General features: G+C 39.6%; 1 protein-coding gene across 3 annotated transcripts in view; it reads left to right on the forward strand.

Annotated features, from left to right (window-relative positions):
- The first annotated feature begins 1,048 nt into the window (after positions 1 to 1,048).
- Positions 1,049 to 14,761, forward strand: part of LOC115006609 (ephrin type-B receptor 1-like) — an 89,779-nt gene continuing 76,066 nt past the window's right edge. For all 3 annotated transcript variants that reach the window (XM_029428900.1, XM_029428901.1, XM_029428904.1), the window contains exon 1: positions 1,049 to 1,249. In XM_029428900.1, coding sequence (XP_029284760.1) covers positions 1,168 to 1,249 — 82 coding nt within the window. In that variant the 5' untranslated portion in view covers positions 1,049 to 1,167. The remainder of the gene's footprint in view (positions 1,250 to 14,761) is intronic.

Genomic DNA, 14,761 nt, shown 5'->3' on the forward strand with positions numbered 1-14,761 from the left:
TAGAGAATAAATCCAAAGAATGTAATCTGGAGATGCTCAGTGTTGCAGTGTGTGGGACACAATTTGCTCTTTTTCACTTGTTTTGTGTGATTGTGTGTTAATGTTCAGATTTAACTGACCCACTCTACTGTTATCTTCTTCATCATCATCATCATCATCATCATCATCATCATCCACCTGATGAGGCAAACAAGAAAAGAAAAAGAAAACACCTGTAGGAGTTTGCACTTACAACATTATTGACATCATAGTAATTTTCAGTACAACAGGTCTTTGTCACAGCAGGCATTTTGACTTGTCACAGTAGGAAAAACACAGGTTTTAAGACATTAAAATGATAAATCGCACAAGTCGTTTCCAGTACACTAACATGTTGGCTGTCTTTCATCAGGGTGGTGTCAGAGGTTGTTGCTTTTTTCTTTATAGAGTTTACAGTCCGCTGATCAATATTGTGACTTATAGATCACCATAGATACTAAATAAAATAAACAACATTACTAATATAGCCAACTGTTTATATATAGGCTTTTTTTATTTTTTATAAAATGGACTATTTCTTGTCAGTGTTTTATACATTTAGTCTCTATAGTGTTCAATAAGTCACATGAGTCATTAACTGCCTAAGAAGAGAAGTGCTGTGTTTTAATTTGTGTATGTAGGACTGTAGACTCTGCCTATTTACACATTCAGTTACACATTATATCCTATTATTGCACCATGATTTAAAACCACAACTCCCATGCCTTCCTGTCATAAAGAGGCACGAGCCCCTGCGCATGTCCCTGAGGGGATCAACATCAGCATCTTTTAATAACGGTGTATTACTGCTGTACTGCAGTTTGACCGCTGGGGGTCACTGTCCCGTTACACATGCCACCATACCGGGGCGGGGGGAGACCTGACCATTAGGCAATCAGCTTGGGTCAGGTGGAAAAGAACGGGTGATTGGTTTACGATCCGCCATGCTGTCTCCTGATTGGACAGAAAGGTGTGAGAGGCGAGAGAGCGGAGATCCACCAGCAGTGTATCCGCTTCAGTCCCCGTTGACTGCCAGTGCTGCATACACACACACACGCACACACACACACTGAGGGCTGAGATGTGACCGTTAACCAGAGGAATACAGCGTGTTTCTGTGGGATTTTGTTTTAAACTGTCAGCCGGATAATGGGAGAGGACAGGCGGGCCATGCGGGCCACTTGGGTCGCGGTGCTTCTCTGTGTGATTACTTCGGTGTGCGCAGTGGAAGGTAGGTGTGCAAAGAGGGGGACATGTTTAAGGGTTCAGATGGTGCATTTCATTTAGGCTAACTGTGGTTCAAGCTGTCCTGTCAATTGACTTGCTTCTTTTTTTTTTTTAAATCAACCCTGTAATATTCTTATACACTTACAGTTTAACTTTGTGTAGACCTTTTATATAGCTTTCCAACAACAACTTATATTGTCATATTTAAATGATATTGCTTATCTTTTAGTTTTCTTGTTCGTCAGGCTGCGTTCTGGGTCTATTATGAGTGCTAACTTACCTTTCAGCTGTGGAATTTTGGACAACACAGGAATGCAAAGTGTATTTTTGGTAGTTGAAATGTGAGTTACAGTCCGCATTTCTGTAATAAGAAATGACAGAAAAAGTAACCTGCAGGCTTTGTGTGCTACTGCTCCTCCATGCTCATATGGAAATGTTTATTCTACTGTAGAATGAACATTTTACATTCATACAATCATCTAATAGCCTTTTAATAATTTTAGCAGACATAATATACAGGCAAAATACTATCAAGCATGAAATAGCATAATGTTTATTCCAATGAATCTTTTTAATCATAGATCACTGTATTATTATTATTATTATTATTATTATTATTATTATTATTATTATTATTATTATTATTATATTAGATGCTTAAATTAAATCAGGGACCTAATTGTACTGTGTCCTATGATATGTATTTGCTGTTTCATATAGTGTGATGTTTAGTAACAAACATTACAGTGTTTCTCCCTCCTGAGTGCACTGTAGTAGCGCTACTCACACTCCCTGCTGCTCACCTGAAGTGGCAAAGTGAATCATAATTATAGCTCACAGGTGATCAGTCACTACATGTAGCTGCCACACCCCCCCTACTTCTCCTCCCCCCGCTCCTCCTCAACATCATCTCCTGATCCTCCTGCTGCCACCCCCCCCCCCCCAAGCATCATCTCCCCCTGCTCTCTTCCAAACATCACCTTCTGCCTCTTTTGTTGCAAGTCTCCAAGTATGATTTCCTGTTACTTCTCCCAAAGCATTACCAGCTGATGCTCCTGCTGCTTCTCTTAAAGATTCTCCCACTGCCACTGCTCGTTTTCAAGCATAACATGTTACTCCTGCTGTTCTTCCGGCTCCTTCTCCTCCCTAGACATCCCATGCTGCTTCTCCCTTTCCTTCTCTCCAAACATAACCTCCTGCTTCCTTTGTTGCATCTCACCAAGTATGACCTCCTGCTGCTCCTCCCCAAACATTACTCCTTCTGCCATTTCCACCGAAGCATCACTGTATTGTTGCTTCTTCTTCTTCTTCTTCTTCTTCTTCTTCTTCTTCTTCTTCTTCCTAAGCACCAGCTCCTGTTCCTCATTTCCAAGCATCACATTTTACTCCTGCTCTTCAACTTGTCTTTCTTAAGATTGCCTTATTCCTCTCCCAGCCTCTCAACAAACATGCCTGCTCTTTCTTCTACTCCTCCCTAAATTCCCCAAATAATCCCTCCTTGTCTTTCCACAAAAACTATGTCCTGCTTCTCCTCTCTAAATATTTCTATTGATCCTTGTAGTGTTCCTTCTAGAAAAAAAATCTAAAATGATTGTTGCTCCTGCTTGTATCCCCAAACATCACCAGGTACTACACCTCTCCAAGCATCTTCTCCATCTGCAAGATCAAATTCTCCTCCTCCTGCTCTTCCTCAAGCATTTTGTTCTCCTCCCCTAGCATGACCTACTGTTTCTCCCTTTACTCCCTTTCACGTATCTTCCTCCTGCTGCTCCTCCACATGCATAACTTCATATACTTCTCCTGCTGCACCCCTTGCTCCTTCTACCCCTCCGACATCCTTCCTTCTACTCCTCCTCAAGCATCTCCTAGTGCTCTGGCCACTGCTGCTCCTCCTCCATCCCCTTTCTGCGGTATTCCTGTATCAGCTCCACTCCCATGTCCTCTAACACGTCTCCTCCCCATGCTGCTGCTGCTGCTGCTGCTGCTGTCCCTAATGCTAGATTAGTCTACTGCCGTGTTTTAATGGTGCGCGTAATGACGGGCTTCGCAGTGAGTCTCCCCCCATTATGAAACATGTAAATGCATTAAAGGGTAGGTCTACTTTGATTAAACAGAACATGTTTAACGTGTGTGTGTGTGTGTGTGGGAGATAGGTAGGAGGTTAAGATTGAGAGGAGAGACAAATATGTACAGTGTGGGTGGTGGGTTGTTTTGTGGTCACGGTGGCCTTTCATGGTAAGTAGGTGCTTAATGAACTGATGTAAATAGACTCACTGCTGCTCTGTATACACTTTTATATTCTCCTGTGTAAACTTTCAGACTTTTATTTTCCTAGAGCTCGACTGATGCATGCACTGGGCCGATATTATTGGCTGTTATTAGCGTCTCACAGATGTATCAGAATATAAGTTGGTCTGTAAATGACTGAACACTGAAGTATGACTTGTACGTCATACTTCAGTGTTTCCTATATTTACCTCTCTGGTTTTCTGTTTTCTCCTGAAAACTTTGTTGCCCGCACCCTGTTGACTGCTGTATATGAAATGAGGAATGTGCTAGATTTGAACAATTTTTTTGTCTTGGTCATACCTGTACCACCAGCAGCTTTTTGAAAGCTTGAAGTCAGGGAGTCTTTGCAGATTTCGGCCAAAATACTGTAAAAGTTTGCTCTCATGAAGACAAAGTTAAAGCAATACATCACTCTGGCTTTAGCTGTTTGCTGTCTGCTATGTATCCTGAAATGGCCGTACAAATCCAATGACCTATATATTCCCTCAGGATGTACACCTTTTCATTGAGCTCAAAATGCAGTACAGTAAATCCAGCATTTGACCCTGTGATTTTGAAAGTCAATGCAAACCCTGACCCAGCGGATATTGTTGGGTATACGTGCTACATTTCCCACAACAAGCCTTGGGAGGGATGGCAAAGTCCTCTATGTCTGAACCAAACGCCCAGTCAGCAGCAGGCTCTGAAATCACTGAAATTGCTGATTTGTGTCAGTGTTGAGTGTCAACTAGGGGTCGAGGAGTTAATTTCTTTCGACTTTTTATGCAGGAACTGCTACTGTAGTCGGAGCCAGATTTAAAAATTCTGAATTTGTGTGTTGCTGAGGCATAGCTACATGTAAAATATGCACTGTACATCCTTTGTGCTCCTACAAGTCAACTATTTTGGTCCTTGTTCCCCAAAGCCTGAATACATGCATGCCCCATCTGTCATCTTGTGGGAATGCAAAAGCTTAAACGTCGTACATCCTGTTTTTAAATGCTGGTATTAACATGACAAGCTGTAATTTGTGACTGTGTTCGATACAAGTGTGTTTGTGTGTGCAAGTAATGATGTACAAATGATCTCCTCAGGGAAACCTATCGCACACTTATTGCGAAGAGATATGCAGATGACACACTGCACGTACACAGACACCCCTGCCGCCACATAACATACAGCACATACTGTACCCTGCACCATGCTCTGCCAGCTCATGTTTTTAAGATGTGGTTTCTCTATTCATCTGGTGACAGGTTATCAATGTGTGACAGACAGATAGTTGAACTGGGGGAAAGTAGAAGCCTACTGGAAGATGATCCTTCTCAACAGTCTTGAGCTTTTACTCCAGTGTTTTCCAGTCTATTTTACCTTAGGGGTCTCCCGTCAGTATTAAATATTTATTTCCACGTAGCATTCAAATAGTTTCAGATATTTTCTTCCGTAAGGTACTTGGAACCTGTGGGAATATTTACCTTTTTGCTGAGAGATTTGTGGGCTTTGCTGCTGTGTTTCCCACGGCGGATTGGGCATCAAGAGGCAATTACAGATCTGTCGGTCTGGTTATAATACGAGGCTTCTCTATACCCACAGGCTATCAGACCTTAATATCACAGCTTTCAGTGGTTCAGGAAGTCATTTCTAACAAAACATTCTCAATGTTTACTGAGATGTGATTAATATGTTCTATTAGTGCTGAAAATATATCCTTAGCTTCACACCTTGGCTGTGATTTTTCACACAACTCAACAATCCTCTTGTTATATTCGAGGAAAAACTTGTTGTGAGAAGTCGTGTCAATTACTGAGGAAAGAGATTTTATTTTAATGCATACTTTTGGCAGCATTTCTATAACACATGCACATCTCTGTGACTGTCTGCTGTGCATTGTGGATGAGATCTGCGCAACATGATCTAAAATAGTTTATACATTTACAACTGTGGCAAGTTTTTAAGGTCTTTCTTTACGTCTTTACGTCTTTAAGTCCTTTTTAGGGCAAGACCAAGTCAACTACAAGTCTTCATTTGCAAATAATCAGTCCACATGCAAGTCTTTTAAGTTCATTAAAGAATCAGAATGTAAACATTTTCCATTCAACGCTGTATTAATAGACCAGGGGTAGCCAACGCGGTGCCCGCGGGCGACCAAGTGCCCGCGGGCATGTCGCCCGCAGGGACTACATGAGTCGCCCGCAGGGCATGTTCTAAAAATAGCACTAGTCACCATGGAGCTCCGTCTAAAATGTGTATTTAATTGTTTTGCTGTTTAAAAATATATCAATAACACTTGACAATGACAATATTGAATATAGAATTTAAAAAACAAAAATGTTTTATGTATATATGAACTCGGACCCTGTCTTCTTACAGAAGTGATTCTTTGTACTAAAATATAACTGCTGTGATTTTGAACAAAATGCTACAAATGTGCTCATTTATACAAAACTGTCAATAAAGATATTTACAGAAATATCAGAGATGTGAAACTCTGACTTTCAAATGTTGAAATAGATTGAGAACTGTAAATAAATAATGTTGCATGTTTAAATATATCTGTTTCCAACCATAAATCATTGTGAGGAATAATTAACATGAACATGTGATCAGACAGTCTCTTCACATATATGAATATTTATTATGATTATCATTATTAATGATAATTTTATGATTAAAGGTGAACTGTGCAACTATGTTATTCAGGAAGTTTGTATCAAACAAGTAGCTCTTCTATTACTCAGTACCCTTGGCTTTTTTTTCTATGCAAGGCCTGCCTGACACGGTCTCATTCATTTTCTTTCTATTGTTGCAGAACTTTACAGTTTAAAATGTAAGAGTTGAAAAGTATCTTTTGGTTGCCAAGTCCTCAAGCAAAACCAGTGCTGTGCAACTGAATTACATATACGTGTGTGTATACATACTTTTGTTTTGTTCTCCACCAACTCCTGAGGGAAATCTGGATCTTTAAATGCCAAATGCTCCATTATGTTCACCAGATAGTTGCTAACTTTGTCCGCCTGTCATTTGGTACTCTGCAGGTAGTGTACGGTCGTTTTCTATCAAGGCTTTTTGCAGCTGCCTGCTGGAAATGAGAGAGTGGATCAAAAGACCAACACAATGGGCCTTATCCACCAATATCTTCACAAGTTTTTTCTCAAATTTGTTCTTGAGAAAGGTCCTAAGAAAAGTCTTTGGCCGTTTCATGACGTCTTCTTAAACCCGCAGGATTTTTGGTGCCTGTGTTCTTATAATGGTGAATCCCATTAACCTCGTAAATTGAAAGTCCATGCAAGTTGATGCTAATTGGCAGGGAAACGCCTTTCCTAATCCTCATCAACCATTTGAGCATTTGGTCAAAACTGCCCAAAGAAGAGGAGTGGAGCACGAGACTTTTTTGGGAATTATGCTTTATTGATAGAGATAGCTTTGATAAAGAGCGTGGGGATGAAATTGCAGCAAAGGTCCCAGGCGGCTGTGGTAAGGACTCCGCCTCGATGGTGCACGTACTCCACCAGGTGAGATACCGAGGCGCGAGTGGAGGTACTTCTGCAGGAAGTGAACACCAACTGAGCTGTCATATTTAGTAGCGTCAGTAGTGAATATAAAATAACAAAAGTGGTTGGTGAATGAGGCCCAATGAGCTGAGAGACACTAACATGCTCAGTAGAGCTGAGGGGATTATAGCAGCTTTAAGCTTGACATGAAAATCTGTGCTGGTGTATGACCTCTGAGGGGAAGATTTACAGTATACAGTGGAGGCATCTAGGTGGTACTGTGAAACAAGAGCAGCAGGTCCTGCTCTATGCAACTTGCTCAGTGGATATACGTTCATATCTACAATAGTCGATCAGAAAATAAAAATGTAAATTGATTTTTAGCTGTAGAGAGAAGCAGAAGGCTCGCACATTGTAAAACACTTCACCCCCCCAAACTCCTCAGGTTATTTGCATAACAAACCAGCCTGAATAGATTATATGTTCCTGATATGAGACTATAATTGATACAGAGCAATTGTGGGAATAAAAGGAATGAAGGAATCCTTCTCCTAAAATTCTCCCTTTTGCTTTTACTTGGGTCCATTATGCTGTCACTTCAACTCACATGCAGCTCCGAGTCACAGTCAATACACCGCTGTATTAGACAGGCTGCAATGACATGCTCCTTTTTTAGTTTGTCTTTTATTTTTCAACATGCAAGGGAAGCGATGGCATTAATTACCTTTTGTTTCAGGCAAAGACTAAATCATTTCTCTACGCTCTTGCGTTACACTTCACCAATAAAAACAACACCTTGTTTTATCTTGACCGCAGGCTTCTCGCTCACTGCTCTACCTACCGGCCGTAGATAAGAAAACACAGGAGGAATAAGAGGGGTTAAAATATGCATTCACTTCTTTTAAATACAAATTAGGCATAAAGCCAAGCAAAGATTGCTCCAGATTGAGGTTCTTTAGTTTTTCTGTAGTGATGGCACGGCACCATTATTTCACTTCAGAAACATATGTCACATGTTTGTGTATTCTCGTGTAGTGCTTGTATGCAATATACAAAATGTAAACGTGTATTAAACGTTTACATTAATGTCACAATTCAAGAATAGCATGTTTATATTAGAGCTGCAACCAACTATCATTTGAATTATGGTTTAATCTATCAATTCTTTGTTGGATTAGTTGACTAATTTAGTTTATAAAATGTCAGAATATATAACGTAACATAAAATACCTGTCACACGTTCCCAGAGCCCAAGGTGGCACTTTAGGTTTTTATATTTCTTTTTAGTTACGATGATATGAAACAGTGAAAAGAAGAAAATCCGCTGGAATCGGTGAGTGTCGTTTAATAAATGACTTAAAATCGTAATGTTTCTGTTGAACTTATCAATTGTTTTTGGTAGTAAACCACTGGAACGCCTTTAACAGGAATCGCAGGTTTTGTTCAGAGCTGTGAGGCGTTTGATCCCTTCGCTTCGCTGAACGCACACGCTGTGTGCAGTCACTGGAGTTAATGTTAAATGTCCTGTGACATAAACCATCTGATGATGGTTAAACCTCCACAGTAGACCGACAACTATTAAACATATTACATGTGTAAAATACAGAAGATGTGATGTGTGGGTAAGGAGGCTTTGAAGTTGCTTGAAATTCATCTTTGATGGCACTGGGCTGAGTTATGTAATGTAATTAAATACTTTTGCAGTTGAGCAATTTATAGTAGTATCATAGTGGTATTAAAAGTCAGCCCTTCTGTTCTTTTCTATTCTTTCTTCTGCATGCTGCATACTGCAGCTCTGAGCTTTAGACCTTTTACAGCTCAGCATATGATTGAACATAATGGCCCATTATTTATTTGCTGGTTGAGAGTGGGCCCTCTGCCAGCCTCTTAAGGGTTCCTGCCGTGGGCATATGGTCTCACAGAGAGCCATGCTGGATATTAAGGACTGTGTCACAGTTGAAGCAAAAGAAAAGGAGGGAGAGGACATAGTGGGTGAGACGACGCACATCAGTGAATTTCCCTCACCTTAAAAAGGTTGGGGGTGGGTTAATTAGTTTTGATTTAAAAGTAATGTTAAACGGTATGAAAGTATTCAGGGAAAGGATAGTTTCACACAAGTCTGTCTTCAATCATTATTCAGGTGTTGCGTGCGACAAAATCCACAGCCATCGTTCAGTGGAAGAAATAGTCAAAAGTTCACCAAAAGCTAATATGAAGCGTTAGCAGTCTGAGTTAGAGAACACAATATCAGCCCGATTATTGCCCGACCCGGCCGTCGTACTCAGATCGTTACTCACAACGGACGTCGGCTACGTCAATCAATCGTTTCGTCCCGTGTAGCGTGTCATCGTAGACGACGACCACCGCCTCACGACGTCCCGACAGAAAGACTTAACATGTACAAACAAGAGCGCTCTTCAACTGTAAACAAGGCGAAGCTTAAGAGCAATGATATGAAAGATATATATATGTTTGTTGTGAGTGCTGCAGGTGCAACTGTGAAAGGTCAGTTTTTCTTTTTCTTTCTTTGTTTTAGACTTTTCCGAACATGAGAGCCAGCATCGTACACAAAGTTATTGTTTTTTTACACTCTTGTTCATGGAAGTCGGGCGCCATGGCACCTCTTTCGTGTTGTGAAAGATGTCGAGCTTTGATTGGTTGTGTAGTCTGTCGTGTCTCTCGGGCCAAGTCAGCTTGAAAAATTGTGAATCTTTCTATCTAAAAAATAAAAAGAGAAAGAAAAGTCAACCCACAGGAAGGGAAACTGAGAAGCTGGAGGCAGCAATGTCTGGCGTTCTTCTTGCTAAATTACATAAAGGGTTACCTCCATTATAAATTCGTAATCAATTATTCAACAAATAGTTTTTTCAGCCCTGAAAATTCTCACATTTTCAGCAGCTGTCAGAAATGATTTGGCTTTTTGACAAGACCAATAATTGTTTCTGAATGTTTAATAAGCATTTCCTGCTTTGACGTTTCATAGTTTTAGTTCTCTACCTGCACAGAGTTAAACACTGTCTGGTGTTTCTATTTCAGTTTAAACTTTATAAACTCACCGTTGGTTGACCGTACAGCCCGTGCTCTTTAATAACAGTTTTACACTTGCTTGGTTTCATCCACACCTGCCTTTCACAGCCACAGGCTTCTGTTCTTTTGGCCGCTAAGCTGCTCTGCTGGAGCAGTGGGGCATACAGTTGTTCGGCTCGGGAACAGAAGGGAACTGACCGCAGGAAAAAGGAAGATTATTGTTCAGGTCCGACACGTGTACTCTGAGTGTCGGCTTTTGTCTGGGAAAATGTCACAGGCTTGCCCGAATTATGACCCCCACATTTCAGGCTTTCTTTTGTAGTTGCGTTTTTTTCCCTTTTTGTTCTCTTTACTAACGTTTCATCACAACTGTGTCAAAACAAAATCCAGGGCAGAGCAGAGAGGTGACGGGAGCAATTTTAGCTTTACTCTGCGTGACATCAGTTATGATGGTAAAGCTCATGAGCGATGGATGGAGCAAAAGATTGATGGTGGAGGATAGAAAATTAGTAAATTCAAAGAAAAATACATAAATACAGAGACAGTGAACCCAGTGGTTAGCCCTCTCCAGTTTGATATAGCAGCAGAGAGCCAATAAGTGTCAGGTCCCGCCCACCAGGGAGCCATTTTAACAAGCTCTTAGTGTTTGAGTGGCTGTTAGCAGGCTTGTAATCCAGCCTGGCAATTTCTGACTGTGAAACTTGAAATATAAAACTGTGAACACATACGTAGGTATACGTTATATGGTATTTGTAAAGGAAATACAGCAACCCCTTCCATCAGCATCTGTCGTTGTGTGAGCTATTGATTCATCTATCAAAATACTTATGCCTTTATAATATTTTTAAATAAGCGGAGCTCTCAGGATGGATGATACTAATACTAATGATACTAATAAACCTGAGATTGTGGTTCAAATTGTAAGTTTAGTCAGCAGACTGGTCTTCTGCATTGAGTTCATTTAGATGAAGTTAATTGATAAAGTTAATCAACCTCAGTGTTGTTCTTCCTTTTGATTCTATGGATTTGGAGAATTGTTCCTCCTATTATTATTTAAGGTATGTTCTTTGATCAAGGAGAGAAGCGATGGCAGGTAGAGGGTGGGATGTAACACCCTGTTGTTCATGAGCCAGATTTAATATTTACACTACAAACACACAGCTACAGTGTAAACATACAATGCACTGTTTGCTTTAAGGCTCTGGTCCAGCTGGACACTTCTGAAACACATTTCTTCACCTCAGAATGAGCAAATAAATGTTTTATTTGGGTCCTGGCCTGGAGCACACACACACACACACACACACACACACACACACACACATGTACAATATACAATACTTAATCGTTTGTATAAGATCTCCTTCACTGGAACAACATCTTTACGGAATACTCTGCAAGCCCATTTTAAACAGGAGTATCCCCCAAGTGTTTACAACGCTGCACATTCCTTTTCAGGGACATTTTATTGTATGTATGTAATATGTTTTGCATGTGTTGATGTCATTCTCACTCAGCTCTCCACTGACTCAAACTGTACATTCATAATTTTACACTGCTATCACATTGAAGTAAGTAACCAGCCAAAACAGTGCTGTAGTGATTCTCCTGTCATTATATAGACTGCAGTTTGTGGTGTTGCATTGGATCACATTATAGTGCAGGCCTAAGGTGTTTCCAATATTGAGGTTGAAGAAGTTATAACAATTCCTACAAAAAGTTATAATTACAAGTATTACAAGTATACTACCTGTTGAGATAATGTGTTGCTATTACAACTGTATAAGTAACTGATTAAGTACATGTCAATGTATTGTACTCTTGTGGACTTTAATTGTTCTATATATATACTTTATATATATATATATATATATATATATATATATATATATATATATATATATATATATATATATATATACATATACTTTATATATACACATACATACATATTATTATAGGGCAAAAGAAAAAGTATTCTTATCAAAAACGGAACATTTCAGGGCTTTTTTCCAGTTTGTCACGCAGCTCAATATTGTTTATTTAAACTTTTAAGTAGTTTCACTGAAATTGCCATTTAGCTAGTTTAGGGAAAATTTTCCAAGATGTTGGAGACTACCAAACAAAAGAAAAAGGAATGGGAATAATTATTGTGTGTCTCTGGGCTGAACTGGAAGCTGCAGTAGTAACCACATAGCTGGGAAAAAGCTAGAAACAAATTCAAACTAAGCAATCTATCTGTCAAACATAATCTTGCCCTGACTGGTGACATTGCTAAAATAATGAAAATTGTTTTGGCAGCATCTTTCTCTCACGTGACGCCAGTAACATGATGGTGGAGTCCAACTTGTACCTCACTTACTCTACACTGCATCTCTGAGTGCACTGTATTTATTTAAGGAATTTAGGAAGGCCACAACAAAGAGTAACACTCAAGTCAGGGAGCCAATTTATCCTTGAACACGAATATATATATATATATACTTGACAAACTGTCCTTCGACAGCCACAGAAAGTAAAAGATGGCAATGAAGGGGGCAGAGGTCGCAGAGGAGAGGGAGGGATCCAGAGATTCACAGACAGGAGAAAAAAGTGAACATGGATGCAGCTGTAGTGTTGCAGCCCTCAGGGTGGATCCAGGAGGAGACACGGGCACATCTCTATGACAGCAGGTGTGTAAGTGTGTACTCAGGCGAAGATATGCGGTTGACTAGACACCAACACTTGACTTTTTTGAAGACACACACACACACGCACACACAAAGGCATACACTTGCGCTCACACACAGCATTGCATCTCCAAGGCACAGGTGTCATTTCTGAGGTTGAATACTAACACATTTTACTTTGTGTCCTTTCTCTGAGATCAACTATACCCTACTCTCCCTCATCCCCCGCTCAGCAACTGTTTCTGCTCAGGTCTCTACCTCTTCTTCTTCCTCTCCCACGGCCAAACATATCTCTCACATTGCTGAAATTGTTTAGGTATGCTTGGTTTACCTTAGCTTGCATGCAGAATTTACATAATCATCCTCACTGACTCAGAAAATAGCTGTGGCATGTCACGGTACAGGCGACCTTTTGGCAAACTCAGTTGCTTTAAATTGCACCTCTTGTGACACAAGTCCTTTTTAATGTCTGTTCGGTGCTGGCACTTTCATTGCACCTCACCAAAATATTTAAAGTGGCCTTTCTAAAATGTTAAAGCATTTCTTACAGCAATCAAAAACTGCCATTCCGAAGTTTAGAACAGACACATTTAATGTGGAATTGTTTGAAACTACTATTTAATTTCCTTAAAGTGAATTTATAAACAGTTAAAACAATGTTAAAGGGATCTGTGAGTCTTCTTGAATTTACCCATTATCATGGTGCTAAATGCTCATTGCTATAGTTATGGCATGACATGTTTATGATGTCTGATATTACATTTGATGCCAAATAGGTTGTGTATAGTCTAAGTGGACAGTATACCCCGGAACATGTATTATTTTCTCAGAAGGACCGATGAAAGAAAGGCTAAATGAGATTGTACTGAGTTACAGAAGCTAAAAGACGCATGCCCGTGTGTGATGCCAAGACTTTGGCTCTCTATTTTAAGAAGGGTGGGCGTAATGAACTGTAGCTTTATAAACAGGTCTGTAGAAAATCTTAAATAGTTTTCTACTGTGACGTTATGTTGGAAGTAATCCCATATAATGTTTTTTTTTGCCAAATTGTGTAATTATTTGCAGACCAGCGTTATAATTTTAGCAGTGCACCATTCAAGCTTAGTTCATCTGTCATGTCAAAACACACAATGAATCGTAAGTTGTAGTCCATTTATGCTACACAAACGGAATATATTTAAATGTGATTAAAACAAAAGCAATATATACGGTTACTAATAAACTATATCTAATATCTAAACACAGAAACTATGTACAGTATGTGCAATGTCAGTGTAATATGAGTATTTTAAATTCTAGTGCAAAAGAAAGATTTTGGTTTATAGTGGGAATGAGGAGTGCAAAAGGTAGTGGCAAAGTAAAACCAGCCTGAAGTTCCATGTCATGTATTTATGGTGGAGTGCGGAGGAGGAGGAGGTGGAGTTGAGTCTCACAGCCTGAGGAAAGAAGCTGCTCTCTAGTCTGGTGGTACAGCCGCAGATATTTCTGTATCGCTTGCCAGACGGCAGCAAGGTGATCAGGATGTGACTGTGGTGGGTAGTATCATTTGGAAAGAGTTGGTTAGCTATCAAACAGTTTTCTCAGTAATGTGACAATTAGATGTTCTGTTGATAAAAAGTTAGATTTCTCTGCCAAAAATCTGTAAATGTTAAATCTGGAAAAAGTACAGACAAATGCTACAGGCTGCAAGAAATGATTATTTCTTTACTTCCAATTGATTTTTTCAATTATTTGGTTATTGTTTGGTCTATAAAAGGAAAACAATGACCCACACAAAGGACTAATAGCCAATATTATGTCTTCAAATTAATTTATTTTAATTAACATTGATACAGAATTTCGGGGAATAGCAGCAAATTGTCACATTTTAGAAGCTGTAACCAGAGAATTTCAAATTTGGTTATCCAAATGGTCTAATCAATAATTAGTTTTAGCTGTGATTTGTCTTCATTGTAAGCACTTAAACAAAAAGTACTTTAACCTCCGTTGTATTGGTGTTGTGGCCAAAATTCAAGAAATCTGAAAGTATTGAAGAACGTATATAAACAAAAATACATTTCC

Source organism: Cottoperca gobio, chromosome 4, assembly GCF_900634415.1.
Source record: "Cottoperca gobio chromosome 4, fCotGob3.1, whole genome shotgun sequence".
Taxonomy (NCBI): domain Eukaryota; kingdom Metazoa; phylum Chordata; class Actinopteri; order Perciformes; family Bovichtidae; genus Cottoperca; species Cottoperca gobio.